General features: G+C 34.3%; 1 protein-coding gene across 2 annotated transcripts in view; it reads right to left on the bottom strand.

Moving 5' to 3' along the window:
• gtf3c3 (general transcription factor IIIC, polypeptide 3) overlaps window positions 1-16957 on the bottom strand; it is a 74194-nt gene that overhangs the window by 10156 nt on the left and 47081 nt on the right. For both annotated transcript variants that reach the window (XM_039755887.1, XM_039755888.1), the window contains exons 11-16: window positions 15378-15580; window positions 12702-12803; window positions 12425-12560; window positions 10658-10883; window positions 7647-7837; window positions 1192-1316 (exon numbers count right to left, since the gene is read on the bottom strand). In XM_039755887.1, coding sequence (XP_039611821.1) covers window positions 1192-1316; window positions 7647-7837; window positions 10658-10883; window positions 12425-12560; window positions 12702-12803; window positions 15378-15580 — 983 coding nt within the window. The remainder of the gene's footprint in view (window positions 1-1191; window positions 1317-7646; window positions 7838-10657; window positions 10884-12424; window positions 12561-12701; window positions 12804-15377; window positions 15581-16957) is intronic.

The raw sequence follows: 16957 nt of genomic DNA, 5'->3' as shown, positions 1-16957 counted from the left end.
CTGCTCCAGCTTTCTCTTGAACTGCTCCTTCGCTGCCCTGAGCTGGACTCATGCTGATCACCGCCTTTAAAGGACCTTTTCTTCTGGTTCAAAAGGCCCTTGATGTCACTTGTAATCCATGGCTTGTTGTTAGCATAACAGTGTACTGTTCTTACTGGAACTACAATGTCCATACAGAAGTTGATGTAGTCAGGAGTGCAGTCAACAACCTCCTCAATGTTCTCACTATATGAACCCTACAGGATATCCCAGTCCATAGTTTCAAAGCAGTCTCTCAAAGCCTGCTCTGCCTCAGGGGACCACTTCCTGAATGAATGTGTGGTTGTAGGTAGCTCCCTCACTCTTGGTTTGTAGTAAGGCTGAAGCAGAACCAGGTTATGATCTGATTTCCCAAGCGCAGGCAGCGTGGTGGCGCTGTAAGCGTCTTTAACATTTGCATACACTAGGTCAATAGTCCTATTTCCCCAATTGTTAAAATCCACATACTGGGAGAAGGTAGGTAATGTTTTGTCCAACATTACATGGTTAAAGTCTCCAGCGATTAGCACAAGCACCTCGGGGTGCTGTGTTTGTACTTTAGCAACAGTGGAATGGATGATGTTGCCGCTATCTCCACGTCCGCCCAAGGAAGGATATACAAAATAACAACAATGACGTGTCCAAACTCTCTAGGCAAGTAATAGGGATGCAAACCTACAGCCAACAGTTCGATGTCCCTACAGCAAGTGGAGATTTTAATGTTAACATGTCCAGAGTTGCACCACCTTGTATTGACATAGAGAGCGACTCTTCCTCCTTGCTGCTTCCCGGAGGTACTTGCGTCTCTGGTAGTTAATACAAATGTTAATCTGGTAGGATTGGTTGCCTCTGGTAGTTAATACAAATGCCAAACCACCTCAGGGTTGATTGTAGGTGGTGATTCTCCAAAGCCATGGAACAACAGTTGGTGGCAATTCTCCTAGGGGGGCCTACCCACTCACCCAACAAAATGATGACTGTTGGTGATTCTGGGTCTCAAACACATGAAAAGGGCAAAATTGGGTACAGAGAAAAACATTTAAGAACCACTGGTATTGGGCATCATACTCTTTCACTCCAATTCTTAATAAATAACGACTGTGTACCTTTGCAAAGAATACAATGTACATGCTACCTCTTTTAAGTTTCATAGCAATAAGAGCTTAGACTCACCTGCAAAAGCAGTGGGTGACGCTTTAAAACAAACTTCTGAGATGCCATGTGCATAAAGGTAAGGCCAACACAAAGGTTTGGAAGTGGATCTGTGTGGTTAGCTCGGAAAGCTTGAACATACTGCCCTGTAATTAGAATGGCGGGAAAGATCAATTTGTAATGCAGATTTGTCACCACTGTATTTAATAGAAAAAAAAAAGATGTAATCATTTTGAGGCTATAAACTAACATATACAATACAAAACTTTAACACAAATGAGAAAGAATTATAACAATTGAATCAACAAATACAAACAAATACAAAAATTATATTAGGAACAACTTTGAAAACTACTTCATTCTAAGCATTACAGAAAAAAGAAATAAAAAAAAAAATGAAACACAAAAGTGAGCGCAACAAAAGTGAAATACAGTATCAGTAAAATATATTTACTCAATAATATAAATCTAAAACTTTGATCTTTACAGTTTTTAACAAGGCAACCTAAGAGCAGATCTGAAATTCTGGGTGCTGATAAATAAACTTGGGTCTGTAGTAGGGTAAATTTATTTATGTTCTGCAGAAAGGGGAAACTGATTTACACACACTCAAAAGAATAATACATGATACACAGGACGATTAAGTATTCTAAACAGTATTCATTGAGGAACAGCATTATAACAGAAATATGTTTCTATGAATAGAAATATTATATGCTTGATATTCTATGGATTAATAAAATTTTAGTTTTTCATTTTAAAATAATACATTTAGATAGATAGATAGATAGATAGATAGATAGATAGATAGATAGATAGATAGATAGATATTGCAGTCTATTGTATATATTTATATATTTCATGACTTTTATACTCATATGTTTATTGCTTACATGAGAATATAATCAGGCATTGATGCATGGCTCCATTTGGGACAGCCTATTTGACTGAAAGTCAAATTGGCTTTTATGTCAGTCACAAAGTGTACAGGTCATCATCACAGAACTGATGTTCTGTGAGTCAGGTGTGTGCCATCAGTATATATACTTTAACTGCCATAATGGAGTAGAATAAATTGATATTTGAGTCTTGGCAGCCTCCTTCAGGGTGCCCTACAACACTTTTGTATTGCCACTTAGATGTTATTATACCGATCACCCCCATTCTTGCAGAGCAGTATTGAAGTGCCGTGCAACTATGTCCCTGAAACTACATAGGGGACAACCTACCCACCCCAACACAAATACCCCAAAAAGTTTGGCATTCATATGTCAGTGCTTCACGCCGATCAGTCTTTCACGTGCTGGTGCTTCGCAAAGTTCAATACATCAAAAGTAAAACCAGTCATTAATTTATTGGTGCATGACTATACTGCCTTTTTCTAAATTTTACTCTATTACATACATATTCAATAAATCCCATTTTAAAAAATATGTTAAAAATGTCCATAGACAAAGAAAATACTCTCATCGACGAAATTAAAACCCTGGTCAGAGACCACAACAGGTGAGTCTGTTGTGTTTGAGGGGGTTAGTTGCCGGATGAGGGTTAGGGATGAATGGCATGTTACTGTAAAAGACATTTAATTAAATAGCTCAATTAAAGACTCCTGCATCCAAACCATGACTCACAAATTACTGATTAATTCTACCACATAAACCTACAATATATGGTGATTTATGAACCACAACCTCACTGAAATCCACAAATCTGTATTAAGATCGAAACTGAGGAGACTTTCAAACTTCCATGAATCTAACACTTGTAATATGTATAGTATCTGACCCAATGCAAGACATTACTCATCATTCAAAATTTGCTATTAATTAAAATTTCTGGATGCTCTCAGGTGAATATCAAAAGTAGGATGCTCTAGGTTATGGGTTTTTAGTTTTGCAGATAAATAATAGATTCTAAAGCAGACAGAAAACCAGCACTCTTGAGAAAGCAAAGGGATAAAATGGTTGTTTCATGCAAGATTATAGGTGCTGAAAATTAAATAACATGCACAGATTTATCCCAAGTCCAAATGATCCAGATGTATGCAAGTCCAAAGAACATTTGTTCTGTTCCTCATCAAATTAATTAGATTTTTTCTTTCTAATTTTAGGTAGAAGATGGCATTTAGGTAGAAGATGGCATTCTTCTCCCATTTGATTGTTTGGTAGGTTACATTTATTTCAACTGAGCAAAAAAAGAATGCACACTAACCTTGTACAACAAGTCACATAATTAAGTGAAGATGTTACTCCAACAAAGTTTGGGTAGGGACATTCCCAAAACACGCGAGACAGTGAATAAGGAGCCTGATATGATTGTTCATAATTAGGGTCTTGTCTCAGGTACATTTTTGATATCAGTGAAATATGGCCTAATTCAACATAAAATTGTTATCACGCATATCATTTTGAACTCAAACAGTGAGGATCTTGACTTTCTTTTAAAACTTTGTTTAATGGCATTTATTAATTACTGATGCTGACTCATATTAGTCAAAATGCTCAGTCAAAAGCTTAAAAAGAATAATATGCTTGAACTGGACACTGATTCTACTGGCTCTAAACCACAATCTATACTGCATTCTAGAAGTCTTTAGGGACTGATTAAATACTTCTGATGTACAATTGAGAGGCGAGATTGACTGATCCTGAAGACATAAAACTAAATGGCAGCCTTTGCTTTCTAAAGCTGATTGCATTCCCTTTAAATTGAATGACAGTTAAACACCTGCCATGAAAATAATCTGCAAAAGAAAATGTCTAAAAGAGAACCTTCAACTTTTAAAGCTGAAAATATAAAAATGTTTATATCTATTAAGCATTAATATACCATGTCTGCTTATTTAGCATGTATATCAATAATTCAGCTATGCAAATATCGGAGATGCTGATAACATCTACGCATGTCTTAGCTTCGTCTTATTTAATTGCTTTGCCATTGTACTTAAAATGCAAAAAAAAAAAAGTATTGCACAAACATGCTTCACATAAAGTAAGTACTCACAGTTACCAATTAAATCACTGCCTATATATCTACTCCATTACATTTTTAACCACTTATTGTAATATATGGGTTTATAATGAAATTAGGATTACACTGTACATGCAAATACCACTTATTTAAATATGGTTTCTTCAGGTGGGTTTTTTTCCAAAAATCACATATTAGACACCAAGTAGAAGGACTTGGATTGATTTTAATTACATACTTTGTGTGTCAATAAAGATACTTAATAGTAAGGCATTTATAGTCCTAATGCTACTTTTTATCAGCAACCTTATATCTAAATAAGCTAATAATTTCAAAAAACACATGGTAAATTGGCCTGCTTTGTAAAAGTTTTTTTCTGCCTCATTAATTCTGTGGGTTTTCTCCAAACTGTGAAAGTCCCTACACACTCTCTTAATCATACTTAAGATTTAAGCATCATAAATATTATTTTACTCAGAATGTAATTGTCACTCCTGTTAATGAAAACATTTCACCTCATTATTAGATTAACTTTATTGCTTCATTACTTATAAATGCTCAATTTGGAAACAAAAAAACTAATAATGTTTTAAGACATATTGACAATGCAGAAACATTAAACCTAAGCTTCACAATTAATATACTAATCGTATTTAAAAGACTCAATAGATAAAGTTGCTCCTCTCAAAACAAAGGTTATCCTAATATTTAAAAAAAACACTTTTGTTTAATGAGAATTCATATGGTCTTAAATTAATAGATAAATGGTAATCAAAAAAGTTGATGTGAAATTTATCAACAACTCATAATCTGATTACATTTCCAGATTAACAAGTAAATGTATGATTAACAGAGGCATAGTCATGTATTGGTGTGGGTGGATGTCTAAGTCCTCCGAAACCAAGTAGCATTCAATAGCCTAGGTAATTGCCTTTTAACCTCTGTGTGTGCGTGCGTGCGTGCGTGCGTGTGTGGGTGTGTGTGTGAGTGAAAAGATCCAACCAAAAATTCATGTCTGGCCTCTAAATAATAACCCACAAGTTTTATCCAGAACAACCACTATCTTGGTTAATATGAAATGTGAAATGATTGACATCATTATACTCACTATTATTAGCAATTACTTGGTAATGAAACAAAACTTACACAAAAAACTCAAGTGTTTGAAAACTTTTTCATATATTTCAGTACACATGTACAAATCTTTGGCTACTTGCAAAATCAATACCTTAAAACACACCCCCATTCAGGCCCAAGTTCAAAACTATTTTGATCACTACTTTAGTAAGAGACTGCGTGTCTATATGTATTGCTTGTCTCTCTGTTTATTTCAAAATTGTGGACTCAGTTTAAGTTGCACTTCCTTTTTTGATATTATTATATAATATTTTAAATTACTTTACAGAGCACTGGGCCCATAAGTTGAAGAATGCCTAGTAAGAATACACAGAATTGAAATGGGCTAAATTAATCTTAATACTGTACACTGTTATCCCATATGTAAGTATTTACATTCAAAATTAGTAGCAGCCATTGAACTTTTTTGTAACTGGAATCTCCAAAGTAGGTGAAGCATAAATTGTACCAGGTTCAATGTCAGATACGTTTTAGGCAGACTTTTTAAAAGTAGAAAACCATAAGACTCCTCCACTTCAGTTAAACAATGATCTGCTAAATCAATTAAAATGCAAATGTTTTCCAGGTTCTGACCTTTCATGGCAAAAATATTAATTTGTAAAACACAGGGAAGAACATTATTCTGATGCAATGAAAATGTAAAGAAATGTACTTTCAGGACAGTTTGAGGTCTCAATTAAGAAATAGCACTATTGTATACTCTTATGTGTGCAAGAAAGGAAGATGGATGGATAGATGGACAATTGAAGCAGATTTCAAATTTCAGGTACTATTTCTCAAAGCATGTTTTATTACTTTTCCTAAGCTTTTATATAGCATTAATACACCAGGTCTATGTGGTGTACATGTCTTTATTTCTTTTATCATGATTTGTTAAAGAGCTTCATAAAATATTAAACTCTAGATTTTTGTTTTTCAGCTTGATGCAGACAATATGTGATTTATGGTGGAAAATTAAACATTTCTTTTATCACAAACATATATTCGTAAGTTTTAAATCCAGTGATTCATCCTAAGTAATCAGTATGGTGGATAAATCCATGCGCAGTACTTGTTTTGTTTTGTTTTTTCCTTATAAGCCATCAAATGTATGTGAGCATAGATTATAGGTGCAAATTGACTCACTATTACCCTACAGTGGTAAATGTGGATTGAATAAATGACATATCTCTTATACATTTGGAGCTGCAAGACTTTATATTAGTGAAGACTTTAATGAAGTAGTAATCCTATTGTCACTTTCACCCCTAAAGACAAGTGCTGATTAAGTAAATAACTCCTCAAAAACTGCTCTTGTCTCAACTCCTATGTCATATCACTCTGAGCCCTGGTCCAGCTTTTTATTTATCACTATTTAACAAATTAATATTGAGATGTTTTTAAAGAAGGTATTTTAAATATGTAAATTACACTGTTATTTAGCACTCCTCACCTATATCTGTTAATTACAGTTTAATTTGTAAAGATCTGCTCATTCTGAAAGGACGTTTAGACAATAAAATGAATTAGATGACTGATGAAAACATTAAATAGACTAATATTTTTAGAACTGATTGATTGTTAGTGACTAACGATATTTGAAACATGGAAAAAAACACTGATACCAGCACTGAAACACACAATACTTGCAGTTATGTACCCACAATTGTATTATGTGCAGGTGCCTCTGCACTGAAAAAAATATATGCCCCCAAATTACTTATTATTAACAGCATGAAAAGGGGCTCATCTGTGTTTCCATTGAATGTCCCCGTTTATTAAAAAAAAAATTCATTGTGTATCAGATGATTTCACATTATACTGGAGTTTTAATACAGCATTTGACAGCAACTTGAATGGCGCAATAGTAAGGCAATTATATGTTTACTTCTTTTACATATGAGCAGAACAAAAAAGTGTCTCTTATGCAAGTAATATATGCAAATAAGACATTGCAGTTTTTGATTTTAAGATATCTAGTGTCAAAATTCTAAAGGCAAATTTTTCCTTCTCTATTGATTGCTAACCTTGCAAAGTCTAACTACTTAAACCATATGTATAATGGTCTGTTTTGTACATACCTTTGATAAATAAAAAAACTAAAACAGAACTCCAGCAAAATTTGAAATACTTACAAAATAAGCAAATCCTTTTGCATTGTACAGTACAATATTAAAAACAAATCTAATTTGAAAAAAAATACAATTATAGTTGAATTAAAAACTTTACTATAGGTATACTGGTAAACTATACATACTAAAATACAGTATGTAGATACTTACAAAGGAACACATTATTAAATATAAAAAAATGACAACGTTCCATAAATTCAGACATAAAACTAACAGTGTAAATAAAGTTAGCTTACTTCAGCAAAATATATGTCTCACCTAGAGCATGTTTGAAACTACCAGATACAAAAGCATTGTGGCCATTAAGGAGGCAGAGAGCATGATTCTCAGGATACTTGAGCATAAGACGTAAGCAGAAACGATGATGTCTTACATCCTGTGAGTGCATGGTGATCTGGTTGAATATATTCCATAGCTGTGGACTGTCTACATTATCCATCAGCATCAACCTAAGATTTTCACAAAAAAGAAAAATATTCAGTAATTGAAAATGAATTTCAAGAATCAAAATCACAACAACCATGCAAGCAAAAAACAAAATTTCACAATGCGTAGTTGTGTTAGTCAAACAATATGAAAAACAAAAAAAAATGAGAAGATATTGCATACATTGTGATTTCAGATGTAAAAAAAATTAGGAATATTTTAATTTCTTAAGGGATATTCTTTAGTACATCCCACAGCTGAAACTGCTTTACCACCCCAGTCCTATACATTTTCACAAAACTACCACAGCTATACCTATTCATTGGTCAATCTCATTATCAACCCTGACCATGCTTACAAATAACATCAAGAAGTATTTGCACTCCTCCACTTGAGGCAGTTACTCCCCACTAACTAGTAAACAGCTTTTGATTCAAATAAAGAAAGTGACTTAATTATCAATTTTAAGCAAAGATTAAAACAGTTTGAGAGCTTTAAAAATGTCAATAAAAATTCAACTGTAAACAGAAATTAGCTTTTTCTTAAACACTTAACTGTATGTCAAGTTGCGGTGAGACACAATTCTCATTTCTCAGTGTTTGGTGAAAAACGCCAACATTCACTTTCTGAACTTCTTTTACAGAAACAAAGTCATAATTTTCCCTTTTCTGAATTCACCAACATACCTTGTTCTATAAAATCAGATTACAAGAAGTATTTATTTTCTGTGTTGAGTGGCGTAGTTTGGCAGAGGCAATGGGAAAGCAATGGAAATTAGTTAATAAATATGTTTTATTTATTCCTCCCTGGTTTATTTATAATTTTGTAACTATGTATAATTATTCAATCACCTTGTCATGGATAACTGTACATAGAAGATACACAGTTTGTGCCTGCATGGAATGAAGCCATTCCTTTTTCATTGGTAAACTAGGGGGCTTTGCCCCCTTCTCACTTCGCTAAGAAGACTGGGGCGTGCTACGCGCCAGCAATTTCACATCTCTGCCGCTCGCGTTGTAAAGGGTGGGGCTGAACGCACGCTATGCTTGTCATGCTGCATGTCGATCATTTCAAAGTCTGTACAGCAGCTGTCCTTTTGTCTCACTGCCTCGTCTCATGTAACGTTAAAGTGTCTCTGAGAAAATCACGTATCGTCTCTTCCACCTCCATCTTCACTCCATTATTCTCTGTTTTCACTAAACTTTCCCAAACTACATTACTCAGGTTATCCTCAAAATACATATCATCATGCACACCAACTTTTCCTCTTAACTCAGCATTCCTCTTCCACTTACTCCATAACACGTCACACTTCCTCTTCATCAATATCACTGTTCTTTCCCACTTCTTCATTGAGTGCCTTCATTAGCCTCAATTCACTCTTAGAGAGCAAACTCCTTATCACACAGCCTTATTAATAAGCTTTCAAATCAATGCGAAGAATTTTCCTTTACAAGTCAGAATAAGTGACAACTCCAGAAATTTCTTACACATACTTCTCACCCTCTTTATCACAGCTGTGCTCACAACCTCCTTCTTCAATCAACATGTTATCAGGTAGCAGCGCCTACTTTCTGCACAACCACCCCATTGCAGATATCTAAATTTACACTTGCTAAATCACATTCTGCAGTCAAACTTGCCACATGTAAATACTCTTACACCATTACATCTTTAATAAGTTTCTCCCAACACCCCAAACCCTCTTCCAATCCTTCTACCCCATCACATGCAAAAATCACTTTGTCCCTTCCTACATTTACCCTGAGCTCTTTCACTTACAAACTAGCTTTCTATTTCAATTCTGCTTCACTGTTTTCCAATTAGATTGATGTACATGTGCTTCCACGGCAATCCTTCATGTAATTTTCTGGCCACCACATTCTTCACGATCACGAAAAGCAAAAGGCCAGAAGGGATCCCTAGTGAAAACTTTTGCTTTCCCCATCTACTATCCTGATCATCAATCATGCTTCCTGATAAATTGACATCATCACAGGTGCAGACAGTAACAAATTCATACACAATCAAACAAAAAAAACTGGGCCCTTTTATTATCTCATAACAAACATCTTTATCACATTCATTCTCTTCATTCAGAAATGTATCCACATACTACTTCTTCCAGGTATTGCAAGTCTAGCTACTATCAATCTTAATGTTTACTTCAACATTTTTTGAAAATGTATACCTATTACATCCCATCTTTTTTGCCAACTACTTGCAAAATCCAGTCTTGGCTTGTTCTTTTCCAATTTTCTTTGCTATCTCCACCTCAGTGTTCCACCACCATATTTATATTTCATTCTATCCCAAAATTCCCTTTGTTCAACTGCAGACTTCTTTTGTTGTTTTTAACCAGACATTCTTAATTGCTTACCACATACCATTCATATTTAGTGATTCATTCACTATTGCTACCAAGGAGTGCTCACAGGACACTATAGACTGCATCCTGCACATGCTTTGTTAACTCTAGAAATTGTATCTCACAATCAAAGGGGTATTACAAAACAACATTTTAAGGCTGGATCTCTTCCTGATGCTAAACACCTTCAGTCATCTATTATGATGCCTAAGAGAGATGGTGAACTTCTTCTAAACACAGGTCACATGTGGTAAAGTAGCTGCTAAAGCACAAATTTTAGTCACTTTTAGAAATAGCTTGCCCACATTCATGGACAAAAAATCTGGCTAGTCAAATGACGCATTACCACCAAATTAAAGTAATTTAAATATATATTACAAAAGCAGAGGTTGTTCAGGTTTTTAAGTGACTAGCAACATACTTTTTATGGGTGTCCAAGATACAAAACATCTATAACCCCTCATCACTCTCATACCGTATGTAGTTGTATGCTTTGCGGAAATTTTTGTCCAGTATTGCAGCTGACAAACCAAAGTATTCAAGTTCTTTCCTCTTTATACGATCATCGTAGAAAGAATAGTATTCAAGTGATGAATCAACTAAAAGCTCTGCCTCCTTGAATCGTTTCAATTCACAAAGAGTATAGATAGACTTCAGAACAAGCTGCCACCAGTCGTCTTTTGTCAAAACATTTGTTTTACCTTGAAAAGAAACAGATTAAACTTGTTGTAAATAGTATTCTAGGTTTATCACAAGCTGTTTAACAAGTCTGAAAAGATAACAAATCTTCAAACTAGTATCACGAACAGATTAGATACATGAAGACAAAGGTAGCATTAACATCTTGCACCAGAAATATAATATCAATACTAAACGCCAGCAGTACCCTTTAATTTTTTGCTTTTTTTCCTCAGCATTTCCTTGTCACTCAAGTGACGTAAACTAAAAGAAAATTACACCTCCTGCATTGACACAGACACAATTAACCTATAATGTCATCAGATTAGCTATGTGTGTGATGTCTGTTTGGAATCATTTTAACAATAAAATTTCTTTGCATTTAATAAGATACAGAATTAGCATCTTCTTAAACCATTTACACTCTGCAGAAATTCTTAAAACCAAAGAGAACAGAATGTCATCAGCTTCACTTTTTTCATAATATAGGGAAAAGAAATCCATTAAGTAATGTTGATTAGGGCTTGTTGATTCCATTATTGCAGCAATTTAACTTCCCTCAAAACAAATTATTTAGCCTAGAGGATTTATTCTCTGCGAGCAATTTTAGAACATGTGCGTTTTTGACATAGTAAATATGAATTTAATTTAGTTGTCTAAGTCTAGATGTTCGACTGGATCATTTTGCCAACAGTGGTTGCCTGCTTCATTATAAAACCAGGTACTCCTGATTCTGTTACCAGATGCAAACCTAGTGCTCAGCTCAGGCCTTGCTGACCCGCTCATGTCCTCTTCATTAGTGTCAATGATAGCTGACTGATGCTAAAAGTGTTGGAGTGTTGAAGTTATTCTTGCTATGATCATTTTCAATGTTTTAAAAATAGGAAATGGCATCTTATAAATAATGATATGAAGATATGAAGTGAATAATGGTTTGCTTTCTGTGAAAGATAAGGCATCAGTCAGTTAATGGTATATACATTTCTTAAGTCAGTGTTTATAACTACATTATCAGTATATTCTGAACCATTTTATTAGTACTATTGTGATAGGGTGAAAGATACAAAGAAAAAATACATCTGGCATAATACAGCACTGGGAATTTTAGGGATACAAATTTTGATCACATTTTTAAATCTATCAACAATGCTATCACCAAAACCTAGGCACTGGTGTTATACCCATTATTAAACTTCCTTAAAATGTGCTCAGATATACTGTATACTAAATACTTAAATTCAAGTTTTAAGTAAATTGGCACACTCACACAGGATCTCTTTCTCATGGCCTTATAGTTTTACTATATTGAGTTTTTATGAAAAGTTATGCGTGCCTTCAAGCAACATACATGACACATGAAAAATTAGTGTTACAGATTCTAACTTCTGTAAATTAAAGACATTTACTGTGGGAGGAAAACAGCAATTATAACACAGAATTAAAAATATAACCATAAAAGATAAGAACTGCTACAAGACAGAAATGAAAGCTTTAAAACCAGGCCAAAGATAAGAAGTGACAAGCATAAGTGAAAAGGAGTGAGAAACATATCTTAATACAGTACCTATCACATCAAGATAAGCAGCCTCTTGATCATCAATGTCTGATATTTTATCACGGGGCACTTTTATTAAATATATGTGTCTTTCTCCCGAACGAGAGCTTGATATAAGGCAAACCTGGGCCCTGTTCATAGCAACCTAAAATAGACAAGTTATGTTTGGAGAAATATTACTAACAGTTCAGGGAATTAGATAGCAGAAAGAAAATTAAAATGGGAAAAAATGCAATCATTTGTCAATATGTATATAAAGCATTTAGAATTTTGCATTGCTGCTTACCTTTAAAAGCATGGCCAGCATAGTAAGCAATGTATCCACATAGTCAAACATCTTTCCTTGAGACTTGAGCAAAGTAGAGCGATGCAAAAGTAATTTTAGCTCCTACAAGAAAAAAAGTAAAAATGTATGTTATTAAACAGTAGTACAATCCGCAAATGTCCAAATTATATCCAACATCAACAGTCAATCCAACTGAATTTAACATGAATACGATACATTCTTCAACTGAAAGATAAACGTCTTTATTAGCATAGATTAAAGCCATTTAAACATGTAAATATTCTATTATCAGTTTATACTATAAAGTTTACTAATATGTCATTTTATATTTATTTCATTTTATTAAAATATCTCAAGTTTCATATTAGCTTATAAATATATGATAGGAAAGGGCTAATGTGTTAAATATGGAAAAATGTATATATTTTTATATATACTGCAGATCTCTTCATCTCTTTCGGGTGATTCAACCTGGAGGAACTAGGGAGACCACTTAATAGAATGGTATAAACTCCAGATGTCTCATGGACTCTCTTCTGTCATTTCAGGAGAGCACTGAAGTGCAAATGCCAAGACAAGTTCCAGAGAGACTATAGGATCACCTCTTCCTGGTAGGCCCCTTGTGGAGGATACAAGAGACCACAGGCCATGCTGCAAAGCACTTCATGTGACCTTATCAAGAGAACAGAAGCCCTCCCAAAGAGATGGCCCCAGGCATTCCTGCTCTAAAGGAAATAACAGTCCAGTAGACCACATAGTTGGGTTGTACAGTAGATCTGTTTATTCAGAAAACTTAGAGGTGAATCTATTGACATGCATGGCACTCTCTAGGGCTCATACTCAGAATTTACATATGTATTTTGTACACAGTATATATACACAAACACACACACACACACACACTTCTACTTGTTTTTAACTATCAACATTCTGCTGTAAAATCAAATTACAGCCAAAACCGCTATATATTTTGCAATGCCTTTCTTCTTGGCACACTATCTCACAGACCATGTTTCTGGATTAATATTGAAAATGCTGAACAAACATCACTGAACCACATGCAAATCATGAAAGCCAGACAAAGAACTTAAAGGACTTGAGAGCTTTTTGTCAAGAAAACTGGTCAGGTTTACCACTTGAGGAGACTAATGGATTCAGTCATAACAAAAGTCTGCAAGTGATCATTTATGCTCAAGGCGGCGACGTTCAATATTAAGAACCAAGTGTATGTAAACTTTTGAACTGGGTTATCTGTGCAATTATGGTTATCATTATGATTTGTATAATGCATGTACTGTATAATTCTGTAATAAATAGCTTTATCTGAGTACTATTCAAAAATGTTAAACTTCACTTTTATTTTTATACCCATAACTACATAACATCTATCTTCATGTAAGTAGCTGTGCTTGTAAGCATGAATAACCTTATGTATTAAAAAGGATATTACCTGTAACATGACTTAACACAGACAAATGGCTATGGATACTAAAAAGGAATTTTCCTTCAAACAAGCAGTAACATTCTAATGATAAGCAGAAATTAATAAAGTAAAAACAAAAGATAGACATCCCCAACACACCTCACAGTTTTGATACTTTTTGTTATCTGGCTGTGATAAAAGTCACTCTTGCAAATAAGATTTATTTTGCCCTGTTGCAAGAACTTTTGCAATGCTTAACATGAGAATCCCTGAAGCCTACAAAAAAAATCATAATGCAGGGCCACCTTAAATTCCCTTGCACCTCCTCATCAGCATCTTTGTTTTGCAAATGTGTCAATCAGCACTGGCAGCAAGCAGCCTGATTTCCCATCCCCCACAGACTCAGTTAAAGTCAAAAAGTTCTCCCAGCTCAAGTCTGTTTATATGGGTATGAGGTACCTGGAATTGCATAGGGTAAATAATGTATTGTTATTTGGAAAACATGCATTTGATGTGTGTTCCATGTCTACAACGATCTGAGTAAATGTAGGATGACAGGAAATGTGAGGCAAGAATTTTTGAACACATAGCTAAATCAGAACTTCTTTTCATATTATAGTACTAATGACAGATTAGACCAGTTTGCCTGTATAAATAAAGTTTTTACAAAGAAGAAGGAAAATGGAAATAGGAAAGTTTATCCAACCATTTCCTAACACAGCCTTTTCAATTCACGGTAAAGTCCAAAAGCCTATCTCAAACACTTTAGACGTAAGTCAGGAATTAACTCTGGATACTGCACATTAATACACACATACACACACACACCAATACTCACTCATACTAAGACAACAGAGTAGTCAGTAAAATGAGAACTCCTAGAAATGCAGGAAGAAACCAAGAAAGCAAAATATCACAATCTACAACTCTGTTCTGATCTGCTGCAGAAGGAGCCAAGTAAAATAAGAAAGAATCAGCCAAAAATAATCTAATTTTTTAAATATACTAATACAAATAAAGCATATATAATTTCCCATAAATAGCATAATTTTGAAGGACATCATAAAGATTTGATACAAAAACCCATACAGACAAAAGAAAAATAGATAAGCTCCATAAAAACAGTGACCAGGTTGAGAATCAAACCCAGTCTCCTTTTTCTGCGAAGCACCAGTGCTACAAACTGGGCCAGTATGCGCTGCACTAATGTAAGAGGATGGTTCTTAAATTATCTTACAGAAGAACAGATGTACCTGCTGTGCTGCACTTGAGTCCTGTGCCAAAGTCTCAGGATCATACATAGGTTCCAGAGCTTCAAGTGCCTTCTCTGCACGCCCCAACTGTTGCTGAAGAGTTGACAATGAAATACGTGCATCCAAGTGTAATGGTGCCATCTCTACAACCTTGCTGTAGCTCTCTGCAGCCACTTCCATGTGTCCAAGAGCCTTCAAACACTCTATGATACAAAATGATTATTATCCACCAAGATAATGAGGACATAAATATGGTTAGCAGCCTACCTCCCATTTAGGAAATATAGTTGTTGACATTATTTTGGGTCACAAAAATGGTAAACATTACCTCTTTCTGTTAAATCACTTTGTTAAGTACAATCACTCAGCACACACAGCAAGATTATCTTTTGAGACAAATCACTATGAACCCTCAAATGTTGACAACTATTTTACCTGGCTATCTCGGCTTTGTAGTGATTCAAACAAGGCTGTAGGGTAATTAATAACATTTTGAAACCTATAAACTCATGTCAGCAATCTGACATGACAAAAATATCATTCTATGACACCTAAAAAACCTTGGCAGTACTGATACTATTTATTATTTATTAGTATAAATTACTTTCAAGTTTTTTTCAACCAGAGTAATATTATAAATATTGTTATAGTACATTTGTACATTATTTTAAATAAGCTAAATTAAGATTTACATTGATTTAAATATACTGTAGGGGAAAATACATGTAAACACCCATATGAGATGCTTGTCAATAAGAGGCATTGAAAGCATTTTCCAATAAACTATTAAAATATTATATATTTGACATGTTGTAGCACGGATATTAAATAAATGTCAGGCACATGCTAACTTATCATGTCTTCAGAGGTAGGTCCACACAGCACAGACCTCAGTGCTATCTTTTGATAAGAAAAAGATAAACCATATAATTGCAATTCAAAGAACAATGTAAATCAAGGTTGGGGTACAGAACCTGTTTAACAGAAAGGATAAAAATCATGGAAAATGAGTGTACGAAAATGAAGAGTCTAATGGCAAAATAAACAACTCATCCTAATAGTATTAAATATGTTTACAAAATTCTAGGGTAAACTAAGTTAGCATATCACAGAGTTTTACAGTATGGCATGTAGCTCTGTTGTCAACAGAGCTTGATATTCAGAGAAAGATTAATTGGAAAAGCAAATACATTCTATCACTAAAAATAAGAACTGGCAGTCAGGATTCAGCCATCTGAAGGTGCTAGAAAGAATGCTGGAAGCAGCCTTTCACAGAGCACCTTCACACACATACCCCCACACTCAATCATACATTTATTAGATTAATATGCCAGATTAGTGTATGTTTCAAATGTATGAGATAAAAAGGAAGTACCAAAGGAAACATACTCACAAAGATACCAAGCAAATATACAGATGTTTTTAACATTTTTCCCATTGATATGTAAATATTGCATATTCACTACATAGGTGAAATAGTTAATATTTTTCATTTTAGATTTTAATTCTGATATATTGTAGAACAATTTCCACATAAAAACAAACAATACAAAAAAGCACTTGCTACTAATTTTATTATC

Source organism: Polypterus senegalus, chromosome 6 (genome assembly GCF_016835505.1).
Source record: "Polypterus senegalus isolate Bchr_013 chromosome 6, ASM1683550v1, whole genome shotgun sequence".
Classification (NCBI taxonomy): Eukaryota; Metazoa; Chordata; class Cladistia; order Polypteriformes; family Polypteridae; genus Polypterus; species Polypterus senegalus.
This window is presented reverse-complemented; position numbering and strand designations above follow the sequence as displayed.